Source organism: Brachionichthys hirsutus, unplaced genomic scaffold (assembly GCF_040956055.1).
Source record: "Brachionichthys hirsutus isolate HB-005 unplaced genomic scaffold, CSIRO-AGI_Bhir_v1 contig_646, whole genome shotgun sequence".
Lineage (NCBI taxonomy): Eukaryota > Metazoa > Chordata > Actinopteri > Lophiiformes > Brachionichthyidae > Brachionichthys > Brachionichthys hirsutus.
The window spans coordinates 115,627-133,686 of NW_027180356.1; the positions used below are offsets into that span (position 1 = coordinate 115,627).

At 41.1% G+C, this 18,060-nt stretch overlaps 1 protein-coding gene across 1 annotated transcript in view; it reads right to left on the minus strand.

The window, feature by feature from the left end:
• LOC137913995 (protein unc-13 homolog B-like) overlaps nucleotides 1–18,060 on the minus strand; it is a 46,686-nt gene that overhangs the window by 25,642 nt on the left and 2,984 nt on the right. The window contains exons 2-8 of the mRNA XM_068757615.1: nucleotides 15,765–15,794; nucleotides 12,301–12,400; nucleotides 10,453–10,570; nucleotides 10,131–10,254; nucleotides 8,614–8,687; nucleotides 8,228–8,285; nucleotides 6,802–7,015 (exon numbers count right to left, since the gene is read on the minus strand). Of these exons, the coding sequence (XP_068613716.1) occupies nucleotides 6,802–7,015; nucleotides 8,228–8,285; nucleotides 8,614–8,687; nucleotides 10,131–10,254; nucleotides 10,453–10,570; nucleotides 12,301–12,400; nucleotides 15,765–15,794 (718 nt within the window). The remainder of the gene's footprint in view (nucleotides 1–6,801; nucleotides 7,016–8,227; nucleotides 8,286–8,613; nucleotides 8,688–10,130; nucleotides 10,255–10,452; nucleotides 10,571–12,300; nucleotides 12,401–15,764; nucleotides 15,795–18,060) is intronic.

Below are 18,060 nucleotides of genomic sequence, written 5' to 3' on the forward strand. Positions count from 1 at the left end.
GTGGAGCTGTAGATGGTCCAGGTGTTTTAGATGTGGGTTTTGACTTGGCAGTTACAGTTGACCCAACTAGCATTTCTCCTACTAATATACTTTTGTTTGGGGGGTGGCTCCATGTGGGTGGAGAGGTACAACTTTGATCCAGTGTTTGTTGTCTCAATATACCCTTTGGTCTTGATGCAGTTGTCAGTGAACCCTCAATAACACTAGGTTTGATTTGTTGCTTCTGTAGTGGAGCGGGCTCCGCATTAAATAGGCTACTAAGTGAGCCAAAAAGTTTTGAAACACCAGTAGCCTCCATATTTGAAGGAGCATCATCAATTTTGCAATGCTGATCTGGAAATGGTGGAGAAACGGTTTGTGGTTCAGATTTTTCTTCATTTATTCCTACTGCAGATTTTAAGAGATTCATAAAGCTTGTCTGTGGTTGATCAGTGTGTTTCTCCATTGGTCTATCAACTGGTTTATCAGTAGCAAGTTGTCCAAAGGGTCCAGGTTCACAGATGGATTTTTCTGATTGTAAAGGCACTGTTACATTTGGCTGCAGTGGCAGAGTTGCTTGTTGTGCCATGGTAGTCTGACGTGAAAGTCTTGGTTTTGGTGTATGTGTGTGGTGAGGCACTTGAGACGTTGTTGGTGCTGTGGGCAAAATTCTTCCCTGTGTAGTAGCTGGCTTTTGTGTCTGTATTTTAACACTTTCCTGCTGAGTCACAACAGCAGTATGTTCTTCTTTAATGATCTTTGACTTAAGACTTTGGAAACCTGATAAAATAATGCTCTTTGCATTTTTGACTGGAACTTGATCATAAGTTGATGTGTTAGTTTTATTTAATTCCACCTTTGATGCTTTTCCCACAAAGGAGGATATAAGTGAAGGAATGTTTTTGACTTGAGGTCTCTCTTCTCCCGGAGACACCCTTTTCCTCCATTCTTCCTCTAAAACATTATCTATGTGCTTCACTGTAACCCCAGTGGATGACCGTCGCCTCTGGCTGGGTTGGTAACAGTTGTAAAGTGGCTGATAATTAGAATGCAGTGCAGGAGTAGAGTTCATGGAAACAGAAACCTTTTGAGCAAGAAATGTCTTAATTTCATCATTGTTCCAATAAGGGCCAATCTGCCCTTTATTTTGACAAGAAAGATCAATGGCATATTTGCATTGGTCTTCGTAGACGTAACTGGGCTGTCTAGGATCAATCCTGACTTTGTTTAATGTGTAAGAGGTGAAATCTACACCTTGTTGTGACTGTGACAGAAATGAATTTTCAAACATTTTAGAAAACTCCTCAAGATTTAAGTTCATTATCTGATTTCCTTTTCTATAGGCAGCAGACAAATCAAGGGGTGCATTGAGAAGTTGAGAATCACAGTTATCTTGACCAGGTAGCCAAAGAAGCTCATCCTCATTGTAAAGTGGAATTTTAAATCCACAGACACAAACCATTTCATTGTGCAGCCAGGCAATGGGAAAACCATCTAATACCTCGGCATCCCCCAACAATTCTCCTTCAGGGCCACATGCATAGACATATTCGCCTGCTGAATCTGTAAGTAAGGCATAAATGTACTTGTGATCTGTATAAACAAAGTAGCCACAGTCACCATCTTCTGCCGGCCACCATATACCTTGCTCCAGCAGTGTGAGCCACTGTTGATACCACTCGGCGTCTTCAAGATACAAGGAGTCTTCTGCGTCAGTTTTGACACTTTGAGTAGAACCTGAATCTACTGGTCTACTCAGATTAAAGATACTCCCATGAATCACATGCTCACCATGGCAATTTTGCAGGACCGTATTGTCCGTTCTATATTTCCAATTGGCAGAATAAGATAAGCTTGGTGCAGTCTCTTCATAATAGCCTTCATGATATGAAATTCCATTCATGCTATAGGTGCTACCATCATTGAAAGAGTGCCATTTTCCAAACGTTGCATTGCTCTGTCTAGTAGTTAGGTTCAGCACACCCTCCTCATTAAAGGAATATTCTTTGTTTCCCAAATCTTCATAACTGGCGTATAATTTTGTCTCAGGGCATTGATTATCATTCCCCTGTCCTAACTGATATGGTCCTATTTGCTCTTGGTGGCAAATAGTTTGCCAAGGTGTAGCCGAGTTAAATGGTTGACATACGTTTGAGGTGCAACAGTGAAGACCAGGTTCCAGTGATGGCCCAACTTCACAACTCTGATTAAACACTTGATTCTTTCCTTGGAAATGACAATTTATTGAGTCATTCTGAAACTGCTGCCAGAGAGTACTTTGCTGGATCCACTGATTTTCATCATAAGAGGTACTCATTCCATAAGGAGATAACTGATCTTGGTTTTTATTTTGCATCTTTGTTCCATGAAAGCAGGCACTGCCTTCATCAACACAAGGCTGTGTGGTGGACATTACTGAAGACGCTGTATCGCTTTGTAAAAAGGAATGAATATTTCCTGTGCTACAAGCCATTGCAGGAACTGGTTGAATTGAGGCAGAATTACATACCGGTAACTGAAATAAATTTCCTGTGCTAATTGAGGAGTATGCTGCTTTACTCGGAAAAGATCGTGCAAAAGTAGCCGATGTTCTTAAGTCTAAACTATCCTCATCAAATGAGACAGGTCGACTAATAAGTGCATGTCTGCTGTGTCCTTGATTTATAGCATTTTGGACAAGCTTTAGACAAATGTTTGTTTCAAATTCTGAGGGAGCACTTTTCACATTTTCACTTTTCAAGAGGTCCACAGGAAACTCTGCAAACTTATGTGAGGTTGTATGTTGTTCATTATTAAGACCTGACACTCCCCCTTGATGACTATTAGTATGACTGACAGTTGCATTTTTGTTTAATGGCCCAGAAAAAAGTCTGGGCTGGACAGTTTGCGGAACTCTTCCCTCTTTTCTTACAAATTCTTGTGACGACTGTTGTAATAAATTAGACTGTGACTTTGTTTGCAGTGGGGTCTCCAATGTGGCTGTATAATGATCAGTTTTTTGAAACATTGACTGGCCTGTTGTTGTTGAGCATGTGGTGGCAATATTATCAGATGTATTTGTCAACTTGTTAAACAATCCTGAGAGCACTCCTGACTGAGTTGTTTTCCCCAACTGTATCTCACCAGTCTGGCAACTTGACATTTTGATTTCTTGGTGTGTCTCCCGTATTGTTCTGGCCTGCTGTTGGTGTGCTAAATTTTCTGAAGAGGATTTGAACAATCCAGAAAATAAACCACTTGTGACTTTTTGTCTAGAGTTAGTCTGCAGCTGATCATCCTTTAAAATTGGACTATTAATTGGCCTTGTTTGCTCTTCGCTGGAATCACTTAGGGCGACTGTCTTGGGGTTGTGCTGCGGAGTGTTTATGTTGTCTGCCGAAGTAAATTTAAGAAGACCAGATAAAAGACCATGTGGCTGGGATGGTGGTTGCTGAAGTGGAACAGTGTGTTGTCGAGTAAAACTTGGCTTTTTCATCTCCTGTTGGGCAATTTGCTGAACTGATGCTCGAGTCAAGAGATGAGGTCCATTGTTTGTACCTTGAGTATTCTGGTTAAAATCCTCTTGATTATATTGAACATTGTTTTGTTGGTGTTCTACTACTTGGCTGCTTGGAATTTTCTCAGAGGATGCAAATTTAAGAAAGCCAGACAACAGTCCTTTTTGTGGAGGTTGTGTTTGAGTCTCATCTGAAATCTGCTGCTGATGTGAGTAATTTCCAGGGAGACTCTTCTGCATCACAACTTCAGAGGAAGTTAAAGGACATTGTTGTGGGGCAGAGTGATGAGGAAACTGAGATGAATTGCAGTTCTTGGGTGGGTGACTGTTGTGTGAAGACTCCTGAGGGAAATCGCTTGATAGATCACTTGTAGAAGTAAGTTTAAGAATTTCAGATAACAGTCCTCCTTGCTTTGGTTGATTCGAGCCCATATGAGAGGCATCCTCATTAGACCTTCCTTTAAAAAGACCTGTCAAAAAACTCTGTGATTCAGGTTGATTTTGAGTTTGATATTGCACACCATGCTGGGCCATTATTGGTTTCTGATTTATTGCTAAATTGTTATTTTTAATTAGCTGATTACTAGTCAAATTCGGGTTTGAACAAGCAGGAGCAGCGGTAGCGTGAAACATGCTTGAAAGCCATCCTTTCTCAGGTGTTTCCTGGGGCACAGAATTATCCTTTGCTGTGGCACAGGATGATGAAGGTGATCCACGATGCGCTTCCACAGGATTCTGTGTGTTCATGGAAGCAGTAACATTCTCACTGGATGTAAACTTCCAAAAACCAGAGAACAAGCCTCCCTCTGCTTTGGGACATTGTTGAGTGGAGACATTATCAAGGGATAGGGAAGGCAATTTATGTTTACTACTCAATGATGAGTCTTCTGTAGGTTTCTGCAGTTGAGGATCATCTGAGGATCTAAAGACAGGACAAACGGTCAAAGGAGAGGCTTCCTGAGGATGAACAGGGACAACAGGTGTGATCAATGAACTTAATGACTTCTTTAAAGGGCTGAAGAATCCAGTGTTTCCTGATTGAGATTTGGGAGCCGGCGTTGCTGGTCTAAGAACAGGCGCATGCTTCTGTCTGTCTTCTATGGTTCCATCTTGTCTTGGTCCCATATATCTTTCTTGTGATGTACTTCCTGCTTTTATTCCACTTTCAGCAGTCATCACATGCTTACTTCTATGATTGTGTTTCTCATCCCATTGTCTTTGAGGTGTAGAGTCTTGTTCTTGTTTGTATTCAGCCAAATTGCCATTGTCTCCAGATGAAAAAAGTTTCAAGGGATTAGATTTGCCCATGACTATGTGCCCTGGAGTAGTTTGAGATTTGTTCACAACCTCAGGCACATCTTTTCTTGTTTGAGTCTGAGTGCTTGTGTGCGTTTTTGCTTTTTGATGATGAACATACGTATTGGCATTACACGGTTGGTGAGAGGGCAAAGAACTCAATGATTTTTCTTCAGTGCTTTCTACAGGAGACACAACAGCTACAGGAGCAGAACTATTTGATCTAGGAATAAAAGACAACAGTTTTGTTAATCCAGATTGTGAATGATGTGCAGATGGTGCTTGTGGACCTGGGACCGGATGTTTGGTGCCTCCTCCAACTCTTTCAGTAAGAGAACTAAATAAAGAACTCATAGCATTTTTTACTCCTCCAATGCTGTGATCAGTATATGATTGGGGTTCTCCACTAGGATCTTTAGAACTATTTTGGTCCTCTCCAAATGAATCGTTTCTGTTGCTACTCTGAGATGAAAGCCTAGATTTGTTTGATTTAGGAAGGGAACCATACTTGTTTATTTCCTCTTCTTTTTCAGCAAGGTATTCAGAAACAGTCTCAACAAGACATTGTAGCTCATCCATGGGGTTGACATATTCATCACTTGGTTCCTCTACAGGAGAAAGCATTGCCTCTCCAGGCCATTCTCCAATTTGAGCTTTTTCAGACATCCTTTCTCGAATACCTTGATTATTTTCTATGTCGCCTTCATAGGAGAAAGAATATGTGTCTTTATAATATCTTGTATTCTCTGGGAGAAAGTCTTCTGCTATAGAGATCATGTCATTGTCATCCTCTATTCCTATGGAGTATTGCAGATCATCAGCAATCTCTGAATTAAAATCAAACCCTGCCTCTGCTCTGGCGTCTTGCTCCTTTTTGTATGCTACATAATTCTCCAAAGTGCTGTCAAGCTCATTTTTAGCCCACATCCTTGTCTTGTAAAGAAGCCCGTTCTCATATGGCCTGAGGCACGATGTCATACGTTCCTCCTCCTCTTGCATCTCTGCTACCTGACGCATAAACAGCTCCCCTCTTTTCTCACGGAGCAGTGCATAATCAGAACGGAAATCCTCTTCTCTCATTCTTTCTACCTCTGTACTCAGCAAACCTCCTGGGTCTCTTATCTTTTTTTTTCGCCGACGATCGATAGTGTCATAGCTCTCAGGGTAGGTGGCAGGCGAGAAGACGCGATGTTGAGGATTCTGATTGAAAGAGGTGTGTGATGGCCCAGGGTAAGGTCTTCTCATTCGAAGGATAACGTTGTCTTCCTCACTATCCAAGAAGTCACTTAACCGAGGCTTGCTCTGCCCTTTGTATTTGTTTTCCCAATCTTCAACCCCCATGCCCGAATCATTAGGTATAATTCTGACCCTTCCTTTCTGGTTTAGAGATCTATTTCATTTTAATGTATATATTTAACAAAGGGATGGGAGGAGATAGAAGGGAAAGGAAAAGAAGAAGCAAGCAAACAAAAAAAAATACAAAAAAGTTAAGCGGTATGGGAAAATGAAAAATAAAATAAAATGAGAACACTTTCATGCAACTTTAAAAGCAAAATTATGCTTTTCAATTTAGGAATTCATGTTTTAAGATTACAAAATTATTTCCAGATTACAAACTAAGTGGAGTACAACGCTCTTCGTTTTTGGTGTATAGCTAGTGTACAGCTCCATCTGAAAACTTACATACATACAACGCAAATGATGAATTACAGAAAAGCTTGTTATTGAATTTAAAGTATTTTACGACTTTAATTGTACAATCAAGTTGTCGCATATACCACAAGATAAACAAAGAGAGCTGAATGCACTACACCACAGGTTATATAGAAAAACGAATAAGAATGTGACTAAATCAATTAGGCCTGCAGAATAAAGATTCTTGGTAAATGAATAAAATTTGTTTTAGCATTAGTAATTAAAAGAGGAACATAAAGATAATTAGATACATTTTTATTACCGAGGGGTTTCAACTTCATTCTGGTACACTTGATATTATTCCACAGCCATGTCCACTCTAATACTCTGCCTACCTGATTCCTCTTTGGTCTCTGTAGTCCAGATCAAAACTATGGATAGAATCTGTGCAGGAATCTGGGTGGCGCCCTTGCCGAGGACCCATGGGATACTGGTGGACAGAAGAGTTGGGCTGGGCCGTTGTGTGGTAACGTGGAGGAAGGCTGTTGCTTGTCTCACTGCGGTAGTCACTATCCCGGTCATCTACAGCGCTGTCTTGGTCATCCAGAGCTGCAACAGGACGATTAAAAGATCTGATCTCAAATTTTTTAACTTTTGGACAAGACTTACATGCATGACCTGCTACATGCAAGACACTGAGATCTCACCACTGTCTCTAAGCCGTCCATCATGGCTGGTCTCACCACTGTCTTCTAGAGCTACCCCTTCATCCTTCCCACCACATAGCACACCTGATACTTTCCTCCACCCGTTACAGCCTGCCTGCACATGATTCTTCACTTCCTTTCCACATTCTCTATCACTCCGCAATGTGTGACCCGAGGTACCTGAAGTCCTCTACCTTCTTTACGTCTATTCCTTGTAACTTCACTGTTTCCCCTGGGCCCTTCATTTACACACATGTCTTACTCCTGCCCACCTGCATTCCTCTATTTTCTAGTGTATACCTCTACTTCTCTAAATACTCCTCTACCTGCCCCCTGCAGATCACAATGCCATCTGCAAACATTATAATCCAAGGATATTCCAGCATTAGTTACTCATCTGCTGGAGGGTTGGCTAGAGTTTGTCTCATAAAAGCAATAAATTGAAGGAGATACAGTAGGACAAGACATTAAGGTGAAATATATAAACATTATTTGGCAAAGCCTGCCATTGGTCAGCTTAATTATACAGCTATATCTACAACATAAAGAGCTACGAATATTATGCAAAATTGCAAATAAAAGATTAAAACATTAAAAGCAGGAAAGTACGATAAGTTAAAAAAAAGTAAAAAGGGAGTTAGGGAAAATTTAAGGGACCAGTGTTGGAGTGAAATAATGACAATAATATAAATAGAAATCTTATAGAAATCGTACACATGTAATTGAGGAACACTCAGCATTGGGACATGCAGAGGGCACTGGGGATTTGTCAGGAAGGATAATTTCATTAAATTGTGATTTACATACTCAGTGGATCAGCCCATCCGAAATAGTTGCCTGGTGAAAGTGCAAACATTCCAAGTGAGATGTACAGTCAGAGGTCGTAGGGTTTGTGAAAATAAAAAAATAAAGTGCCCTTTAGTGGTAATGTTGTGTAATGTCATTTAAACTATGATTTAGTGCCACATTATGGAGAACAACAAGACAAAGGAAGTGAGACGATATATATATATATATATATATGAAATAAATAAATAACAGAAAGCCTGAGAATTATTATATATTGAATTAGCGCCATCTTGAGGCCAAGCATAGTATGGGCAGGTGGACTCACAACACTGGGAAGCTGCAAATGGCAATGGGCGACTTTGAACGACATCCTGAAGGGGAAACTGAAGAGGAGACAGCGGAAAATCAGTAGCATCAAGTACGTTCTTCCCGTTGCCAGGTTGTTATATTTCAACACCCAAATACCACTTCATAACATCTTCAATATCTTCAAAAGATATTCTAGCAATAGTATTATTATAGTATAGCATAGCATCATTACAAGATATGCAGCAAACAGGAACAAACAAGAGTGCTTTTGATAGTAAACAAAATACATTAATCTGATCTTTTATCTGTGAAGCAGGTTAGTATGTCACCTTGTTTATTGTTACAATACACAACTGTTACTTAAGTAAATTAAGCAATAAGATATTGATATTTCCATTTTACCTCATCATCCATTCCCATAGTGTTGATTTGTTCTAGCTTGCCCGTCCAGTATTGTGCCTCGTCGTCAGGGATGTCTGGTTAAAAAAAAGTGAACAAGTGTGTTGCAAGCAAACATTCACCTCCTGCTGCTTTTAGGAATCATATTCCTGATTCGTTTATTGGTAAACACCAAGAGAAAAGAGATTTTAAATGTTAACTTTCCGAAACAATATTCATCAAAACATCAAAAATGTTAAGTACAACAAAAAAGTGAAAAGAAAACAAATGTAAATACAAAGAGAAGGTAGAACTGGTATAATATCAAAATCGACATTTACTTATGAAGTAATGGTTTAATATTTATAATTCTCCATTTAAACCAACCAATCAAACCATATCTATTACCAATAATCATGCAGCAGCAAGAGGAAATAAGGAATCCAAGCACAGTTAGAATCTACACAATCTGAAATTGTGAATGTCAGACTGTTTCATAAATGAACTTTTACGCCATCTCCTGTTTTATGCTTGTCTGAGTGTGTGATTTATCTTTCAGTTTCTTCTTGATCTGAATGATAAACATGTCTGTATACTTCATACAGCCCTGTTTCGCCCTGGCATTATGATGTTCATTGATGTTGATGATTGATGTGCACCGTCCAATACAACAAATATGCACAAAATTATCTGACCATTCACACTTTTCAATAGGAACTGCTCTGTAGACAGACAAACATTAAAGGCCACATACACAAAGACCGGGGCTTCAAAGAGATGCCGATCCACAGCTTCAATGAACAGTGGTACAGAGACAGACTCATGATGGCCTCCTGCAACCTTAAAAGGTTTTTTTAGACATACACCAGGCTTTAACTTTGATGCCTTTTGATCACAGAGCTTGAGCCCCATTTGCGTTGGCTATGGAGACAGCGTACGTAGAGCAGCAGGAGCAGCAGGGGCAGCACGGCCCTCTGAGATTAAAGAGCGTTAAATTTGCTCCATTAAATGAAATTCATTCCACTGTTAATCCAAATTCTTCACTATCAATGCCATCTGATCAATGTATTTACATAAACAATGAGAAGAAATGTGACAGTAAAAGTTGACACCCGATGAATGTACACGTTTAGCCTCATTAAGCTCTTGCATCACATTTTGTTTTTGAGCTGCACAACATTACCATTTACTTCACACAAATAATATACAAGCTACCCATGTAAATGTGAGCTTGTGCTCACAGAGCATGTTGTTAATGTGGTCTTTGTACTTTCTATTCTAGTTGAGATGACAGATCGATGAAACCTAGGGTTCCATAAGACAGCAACACATCATCAAGCGGGATGATCCCCCCCCCCCCCCCGCGCAACCTTAAGAACAGACTGCTGACATTTTAGCTGGACGCATGAGTGATCTTTGTGTAGCTCAGTGGATCAACGCTCGGTTTGCCCTGCCCTGTAATGAGCATTGGAAAATAGCAAACTGTAGAGCATTGTGAGAAAATGAAAAAAAAAAAAAAAGATCGTAAACTGATATCTAACCAAAAGGCAGCTCGAAGCGAGTATCCAGCAGGACCCGGTGAGGTGTTGGGTTCTTGGTGCCATATATCTCATCTGCCTTCATCAGAACCTCTGCATCCAGAAGGATCCAATCGCCTGAGCCCTCCTGCAACCAGAAGCACGCAGTGATATTAACCTTTGCAAACAAATTAACATTTTTTTCTTGAATTTTCTCTGAATGGAAGCAAGTTAGTATTGTACTGTGTATTTAAAAAAGAAATCCTACTATTCGTAATGAGTACTTCTGTTTCTGTTTGTATGTTTTTTTTCTGGACTTCAGACGTGTGTGGGGGAATTGTCCTACCTCCTCTGATTGTTGTATACTCCTCAAAGGAATCCAAGCTGTCCCCACCATGGTGTCCCAGATGAGGCCTTTGTTCCACACTTCGACAATGAGGCCAAGGTCCAGCTGGTTGATTTCACTGAGGAAAATTATTCATATATCAAGTATTGTCAAGCTTCGATAAACAAGGTGGAAAATATCAGTGGAAGTGCAAGACAACACCTGATTTGTTTGAGATTGTATTGAGGTGTAATATTTAAATCGCACACAAAACCTTCCAGTCACACTACACGTATTTACTGTCAGACCAGACCGCCGGCTAACAAAGGCTACTTCCTGTTTTCCATGTTTTTATTAATCTAATATTCCATTCAAGCCTTAACACGCAATTCAAAGGGCTCAAAAAACAGCTTGATGACGGCAATTTGAAACGAGCCACATGGAAAGTGCATTTGCATATTCTCATCGGTGGCAGTTTACAACTATAAACAGGACAAACAAAAGGCAGATGAGAGGAAAGATAATCAAAGAGAGTGGATCACTGAGAGGAGAGGAGAACAGGGTTGGGTGATGAGCATGCAGGTGCAGAGGTGCAGGCTTTCAAAATGGCAAAGAACAAATGAATACAGCGATGGACTCAAATTAAACTGTTGCATATAATCCAACCAAGCAGATTTAAATATTTCATTTTTAACACGCATTCACAAAACACTAACGCATCGTCACTAAATTAATCCTGTTTTCTAACTACGGTAAATGGAATTCGCTTTTTAACAGTCATCTGAGGTAGTCGTTAATCTTAAAATGTACTGTGTCTCTCAGAAAGGGTTTCAATTCCACTTAAAATAATTCTGAAATACAAAGGCTTAATTAAAAACTCCTAAAGCAAATATATATACATTTCAACAATAATAATAATTTAGTGTAGTAAACAAAGCAGGAGGGACACAGGTAACTTAGTTCTGTCTGAAGATAATCAAATGTGCCGACGTAACACCAAGACAAAGGACAAGTATTGATGTTTATTTGATCCAGAAGAAAATTACAAAAAAGGTTGTGGTTTGTTTGTGAACTGGCAGAAGTCACTGCTGCTTAATCAATTCCAATTCTATGGATTTGGTTGTTAATATTTGAACTTTTATTTGAATTACCCAATGGGAAAACTTTATTTTCACTTACAATTTTCTTTATAAACATGTAAATGGCCTGAGAGACTGTTAAGGTTACAACCCATGAAAATTAAAACGACACATTTAGCTAACGTTGGGAAATTTGGAATCCCCATTTGTCAGGTTTTACTGAAGGCGAGTCATGACATTTATCATTCAATGGACCTTTGCTTAATTAACAGATGTTACCGAGCCGCCTTTAGACGTAGCTGACGCATCATTAACGGACAGCAGAAGGATGAAGGCCTGGAAAAGCAAACAGTGTTGCAATGAGGGAGTGAACAAAAGACAAACAATGACACACATGCAACAACGCGTCGGCCCTGTTGTTGCCATAGATACCTTTATCAGGGAAAGTACCATGAGGAAATTAAACTAAAATAATAAATTGCTAGGAGGAATTGAGCAGCAGCTGTACACCAAGATAGACGAAAGATTTCCAATAAATTAGTCTCAGAGCTCCTGGATCATTTATTTCTAGATATTCCTGGCGATCCGGCTTCACCGAGTTGTCGGTCATTTATGTGTCATCGATGAATATCTTTTCTTCTCCAACGTGAGGTTCCAGTAGGACGCTTAGTCTACGATGAACTTGACATTTATTATAGCTGGAGATTAAAGTACAGTAATTCAAATTGAACTACTGTAGATCAATAAATCCTCCAGCATGGCACCACCGAGTCTGTGTTTGATAACTTACAACATGAAATCCTGTTCCCAGCAGGGCTGCTCCCCCCGCACGGTGATTGTTGTGCTTTTGACATTCTGCACCTTCAGCGTCACGTACGTGTTGAACTTGTCTGAAACAAACGGGGAAGGGGGGGGGGGGCACGATGAAGAAAGAATTATGTGTGTAGAAATGAATGAATGAGTGTCCAGACAGTGCTTTCACCACAACATTTTCAACACTGTGAAGTTGAACATTTTAAAAGAATACAGGAAGCAGGTCAGATGATCAACTGATGGAACCAACCAGGGCCAGTTCTGCTTGGACTCTGGGAAGGTGAAAAACAACAACAACCAGTGCTCCTCTGAGAGAGAAAAACAAACAAACAGACACATCTCCTGTCCTCATGATGCTGAGGCGAGCCAGGCCAGGCAGAGCAGCACACTGACCCTGTTAATCCAAAGAAAGCCAATCCATGCAGCCGATGGAAGCACTGGAGCCGACTGCGCCTGTTATGTCTCTCCCACACCGTCACCTGCAGCTTCTCTTGATGTCAAACATCCCCCCCTCTAAATGTGCACAGCAAAGGAAGCAGATCTGCTGATGACGCAATGGAGTGGACCTCACCCCTGACCTCTTAATACCGCTCAAAAGGTCTCCGCTTGACCTGACAATGAAAACTGAACATGAAATTCGCTCAGGTCACAGATGAAGGCAGCTTTTGCGACCGCGATCCTGAAGCAAAGATTCAATGTGACAAGTGGCCATTTTTATAGGAAATATCACTGCTGGAGCTCTTTTGAAGCTGGTCTGGATGCATTGAGAGCGTACTGGTTTCAGTCAGACCATGTTCAACTAGAAAAGCACCCGTAGAGACTGACCTCTGCCAAGCACCCCCAGTCCCCCTTTACTGTGATTTACACAAAAAGAATGGCCCCGCATTTATTTTATCTATATTTTTAGATTCCTTAACCATGAAGACAAACCTTTAGAAATTGGAGTCACATTGATTTAATTATTAGTTTAGAAGTTCTTCACAAAAAGCATCACTTTCAGTAACGGCCGATTCTTCTGGATCTCGATCCGTAGCTTTTGAAGATTTTTCTTTGGAGGTCGGGGTGAAAATAAATCTTGAAATCTCTTGAAAAGTCAGCATACAAGTATTTTGTATTATTTCAACTCAACTATTCTTCATTCAGCCTTTTGCTAAAGTAAACAAATGAATGTAGTACATCCCCCCCCCCAACACACACACACACACACACACACATATGGGCGTATGGGAAATGAAAGTAAGGCATCAGCTGCTCCTTTGTTGACTGATCAGCTGACCACACTAAACAAAGATTTTCTTCGTTACCTTGGCAACATATTGAAACATTTACTCTGCACATAGCTGGTAACACAGCAGCCAGATAAGTAAATGCAACTCAATGACGCAATGAGAACAATACACAGTTGACACAGGTGGATTCTTACAAATATTCCACTGACAGGACATAAATGAAGATCAAGCAATGCCTGCCAATGTGACTCAGTCTGAAAGCAGCAGCCATCCTCCCAGTGTGAGCCATGACCACAGGCCCAGCTCAGGTCATAGGGTGAGGCCCAGAGGAGACCGCTTCCTCCGCGTGAATGCAGGCTACTTTTCCTGTTTGTGGTTAAAGTACCGTAAGTCCACATTTTCCTCCCTGCTCTATAGGCTTCTTAATCTGTTGGCAGGTTGCCATTTCAAATGCAAACCACTCATCGATATTGCCTGGAATATTGCCTCAGCTGAGGCTGATTGGTGAGGAGGTCCTCCATCAGACTTTAGAACATGATGTGAGCAGCATAACTCAGATATGTGTCATGGAGACACAGATATCAATTTAAACAGAGCAATGTCAGAGCCCTCGGTTTCCTGTGGCGATCAGGGGAAACGTCACTGGCCCATCTAAGGTCACCTTCATTTCCAATGTCTATAGAAATATTCTTGAACACGGAGTTCCAGGGAATGACAAACACACCTCACAGCCTTACGTAAACTCTGAGGACTCTTCATATCTCCACCAAGGCCAAACAACTCCCCCGACATGCTCGAATGATTACGGCTCTACAGTATCAACATTAAATATTTCCTGTTATAGCTGTCAAAAGTCCAACCCTACTGCCAGCCATCAATCTTTAGGTTGTTAATGGAACCCTCCTAAAAAGGCAGAAGGACAAACCAGCACTGACAAAAATGTCCCTTCCTTCCTTCACATTCTTTCCTGTGCAGAGGAAGTGATTGTTATCAGAGAGGGGAAAAAAGAATCAGTTCCTCGAACCTGAAGGATCACTTTTCAATAAAGGACATCGTTTTCCAGTAGAAAATGAGAATTGAGATAAGATTAAGTTAATGCATATTTAATATAAAAAGACAGCTATTACAGTACCCACAGGCCCATTGTAGTACTACAGTAATCTGACGCCTCCCTTTTACTTTAGCGCAGAGGAACGTCAGTTGACTTTGTGTTTGTTGATATATCATGTTTCGAACAGGAGATTTCAACTTCCTTGAAAGACTTGATTGAGCAGGTTGTTAGTTCTTATCGGCTTTAACATCGATATCACAACGCAAAAATGTATTGCTATACATGCCCGAGTAAAAAAAAGGAATCAGATTCCGCACCAGGAGCAGCGTGAACTTGCAAATAAATAATCGAATGTGTTAAAATAAAAGCACATAAAAGTCCCTTCTCCTTTCACTCCACTCAATCGTAGCAGATCTATGAATATTTACAGAATGATCATAAACTTTGGAGCTCATGATAGACCATCAAAAACAAATCCAAAGTACTTGCCATGCAGCAACAAAAGAGACTGATGTTTACATTTGTCCTGCGGAAGATGAATGGATTAAACGAATTAACCCTGATGTTTGCTCTGGGACAGGTGTCACATGCGACGTGGCTCAGGGAAGGGAGGAGGGCAGGCAGCCGGTATTAGCAGACAATCGAGAGCTAATAACAACAGAGCTGCGAAGAAAAGACCCAAAGAAGAAGCTGGAAAAAAAATACAGAACGGTCGAGGAAGTACACAAAGAATAAAATGCTGCAAAAATGCAGAGATTTGCTGGAAAATTCCATTTACAAATTATCCTCAAGACACGGTGGGGGGGGGGGGGGGGGGGGCTGTGAATGAGTGTTAATTGTCAATTGTCTCTTACTACCACACTGACGCAAACGTCACAGGGTCTAGAGGAAGGCGTGAGGATGAACCCTGGAGGCGTTTGTAAAGGTGGAGGTGATGGGATTTTGGATTTAGCAGCCCCTGACTTCCAAATAAATGTAAATATGAACTGCAAACATATGGCTTGCTGTTCCCTAAATGCAATGGAGGACAGGGACAGGGTTAGTCTTCATACCGCCGAACCTTTGGACGATGGGAGAGGGAGGGAGGGAGGGAGGGAGAGACCAGACTGAAGACCGGTGATGCAAAGCGAGTAAACGTGACGCACAAGTACCGGTACTCACCTGGTGGTCCTTGGAGTTTGGCCTTTTTCACTGCAAGACAAAATGAAAACAATGACTGGGACAGTTTGAATAGAGATTAAAAGGAAAAAGTAAAGCTACTGAAATGTGATCTGATAATAACAGATCGGATCTCCTGCTATTTAAGCCGTGAGTCAGTAACTCATGACGGCCATTTGATGTAGAGCAGGAATACTTCACACGCAGATCAGCTTTGTTTTGGCGAGTGAAATTTTCATTAATGAACAAGAACATTCCTGTTGCCATGGTTTTATGATGCACAAAATCATCACAACTCACCATCTATAATCATGCCCACTGTGTAGTTTACACCCCCCCCCCCCCCCCCATTATGTAAACTCCTGATGGATAAACCTTCCAAATACAAGTGCATACAATCGATTAAACCCTCTGGAATAATAATCCCGTATTAGAAAGATCTCAGAAGACTTCCATCTCCCTTAGTGGGGCTTTGAGAAGTTCATAACCTGAGATCCAAAGTGGTATATAAAAAAAAAAGCATGCATTGAAAGTTCTGATCAGCATCAGAATACCAAGTTGAATGAGTTGAGAGTGTAAAAATAAAGTAGCACCCGGATACACTTCCCATCTCCTTCAGGAAAATACTGTAGTTCAAGTGGAAAACACTTGCGGGTGTTTTTCGCTGTGTTTTTCAACCTCCTCTGACCCCTTGATACTTCTATAATAATGGTTATGGGATTGTGAAGCGCTTTGGAGGGGATTAATTGTGATTGCTGTGGGAGAGTTGTGTGTGTTCAGGCATGCATCCTACTAAATCTCTAGAGCCTGAGAGGACAGATGGGCGGGACGGGATGATGGAGGCACAGACGATGTGCTCATATTTTCATCCGACGTTCCCCGTCCTCTTTACTGTGCATGTTAAAACAACTGGGACAAAGAAGTATGTGTTCACCTGAGTCTGTCCAAAGCTGAAACACCACCCACAAATATCCACTAAAGTACAAAAAAACTTCTTCTTCTTTTTAACCTCCCTCAGTGCTAGCTTTTCAGATCTCCAGAAAAAAAGTGCCACGACTTCTGAAGTATTTCCTGTTTTCTACACGCTTCACTATGAGGTGGAGAGGAAACGGCGGACATTTTCCCATAAGGTTCTGACGCTGGGGCAAACGGGCCGCACAGAGATCTTATGTATTAATTTGCATAATGTGATTTATGGTTGTGGGACACTCGGCTGAAGGAAACAAACCAGGGGGCCATTATGGTGGAAACTGATGCTATCATGTTCTGTCCTGGCCACTCCAAGGCTAGAGGGGCCATTTAGCTCACCATTTGTCAGAGCTAGTTGCACCATTACCCTTTCAAGCTACTGCTTCTTGTTCATCTCGTCTTGTTTTTCTTTCCATTTGATCAATCTGCCGCAAAATTCAAACGTGCTTATACGAGCGTGCATGTTTTGAATTTCAGGCCATTCAATCAAATCTCAGCAAATTTGGACCGTCTTGCAAATCTTTGCTGCAGAATGCTCAATAAAAGACCAAATGAAGTTAAGTTAACACAGTTGAGTGACTTTGTTTCCAACGCTTTTACATCCTGATGAGCCGACCTGGGACTCCAGTCAAAGACGTTTTGTGGGTTTTAAAAGACATGGACAAGGTTTAGAGCAAATCATCAGTGGAAGGTCTGATAGAAGGCAGGAGAGCACAAACAGGATGTGTGTGTGTGTGAGAGAGAGAGAGAGAGAGAGAGAGAGAGAGAGAGAGAGAGAGAGAGAGAGAGAGAGAAAGCAACAGATGGCCAGGGGATTACTGCCTCAATCTCTAAGCGCTCGCTCTCCATCGCTGCCTCTTCCCCTCATAATTCCACTATTCTGCTCGCTACATTCGCTCAGCCCAACTGCTCTTCTACTAATCTCAGTGCAATGTCTCCGATTCTCATCCTTTATCAAATTACCTTCCATACCAACCTAACCTATTTAGTCGACCGAAGAGAGATTAGGAAGTGTGCTGTTGAGGCAGTTGTTACTGACTTGAACTCTCTCCAGAGTCGTTCAGAGGTTCATCACGTTGCTGCTTCTACTCTTATCGTTTTCACCGGTGGAGCAGTAAAACGAAAATGAATCAGTCAACAAAAGGTTCAGCGATACATGAAAACACACTCAGCATCATCTATGATGAGTTGGCAATAACTCTGCCAGCACCAATCGATTATAAAGTGATACAGCATAGCGACCTTTCACTGCCACTGATGTTTAGTGCTAAAATGATTCATTTCTCAATCGCTTTGATGATTAGACATCATCATCATCATCCTCTGTCCA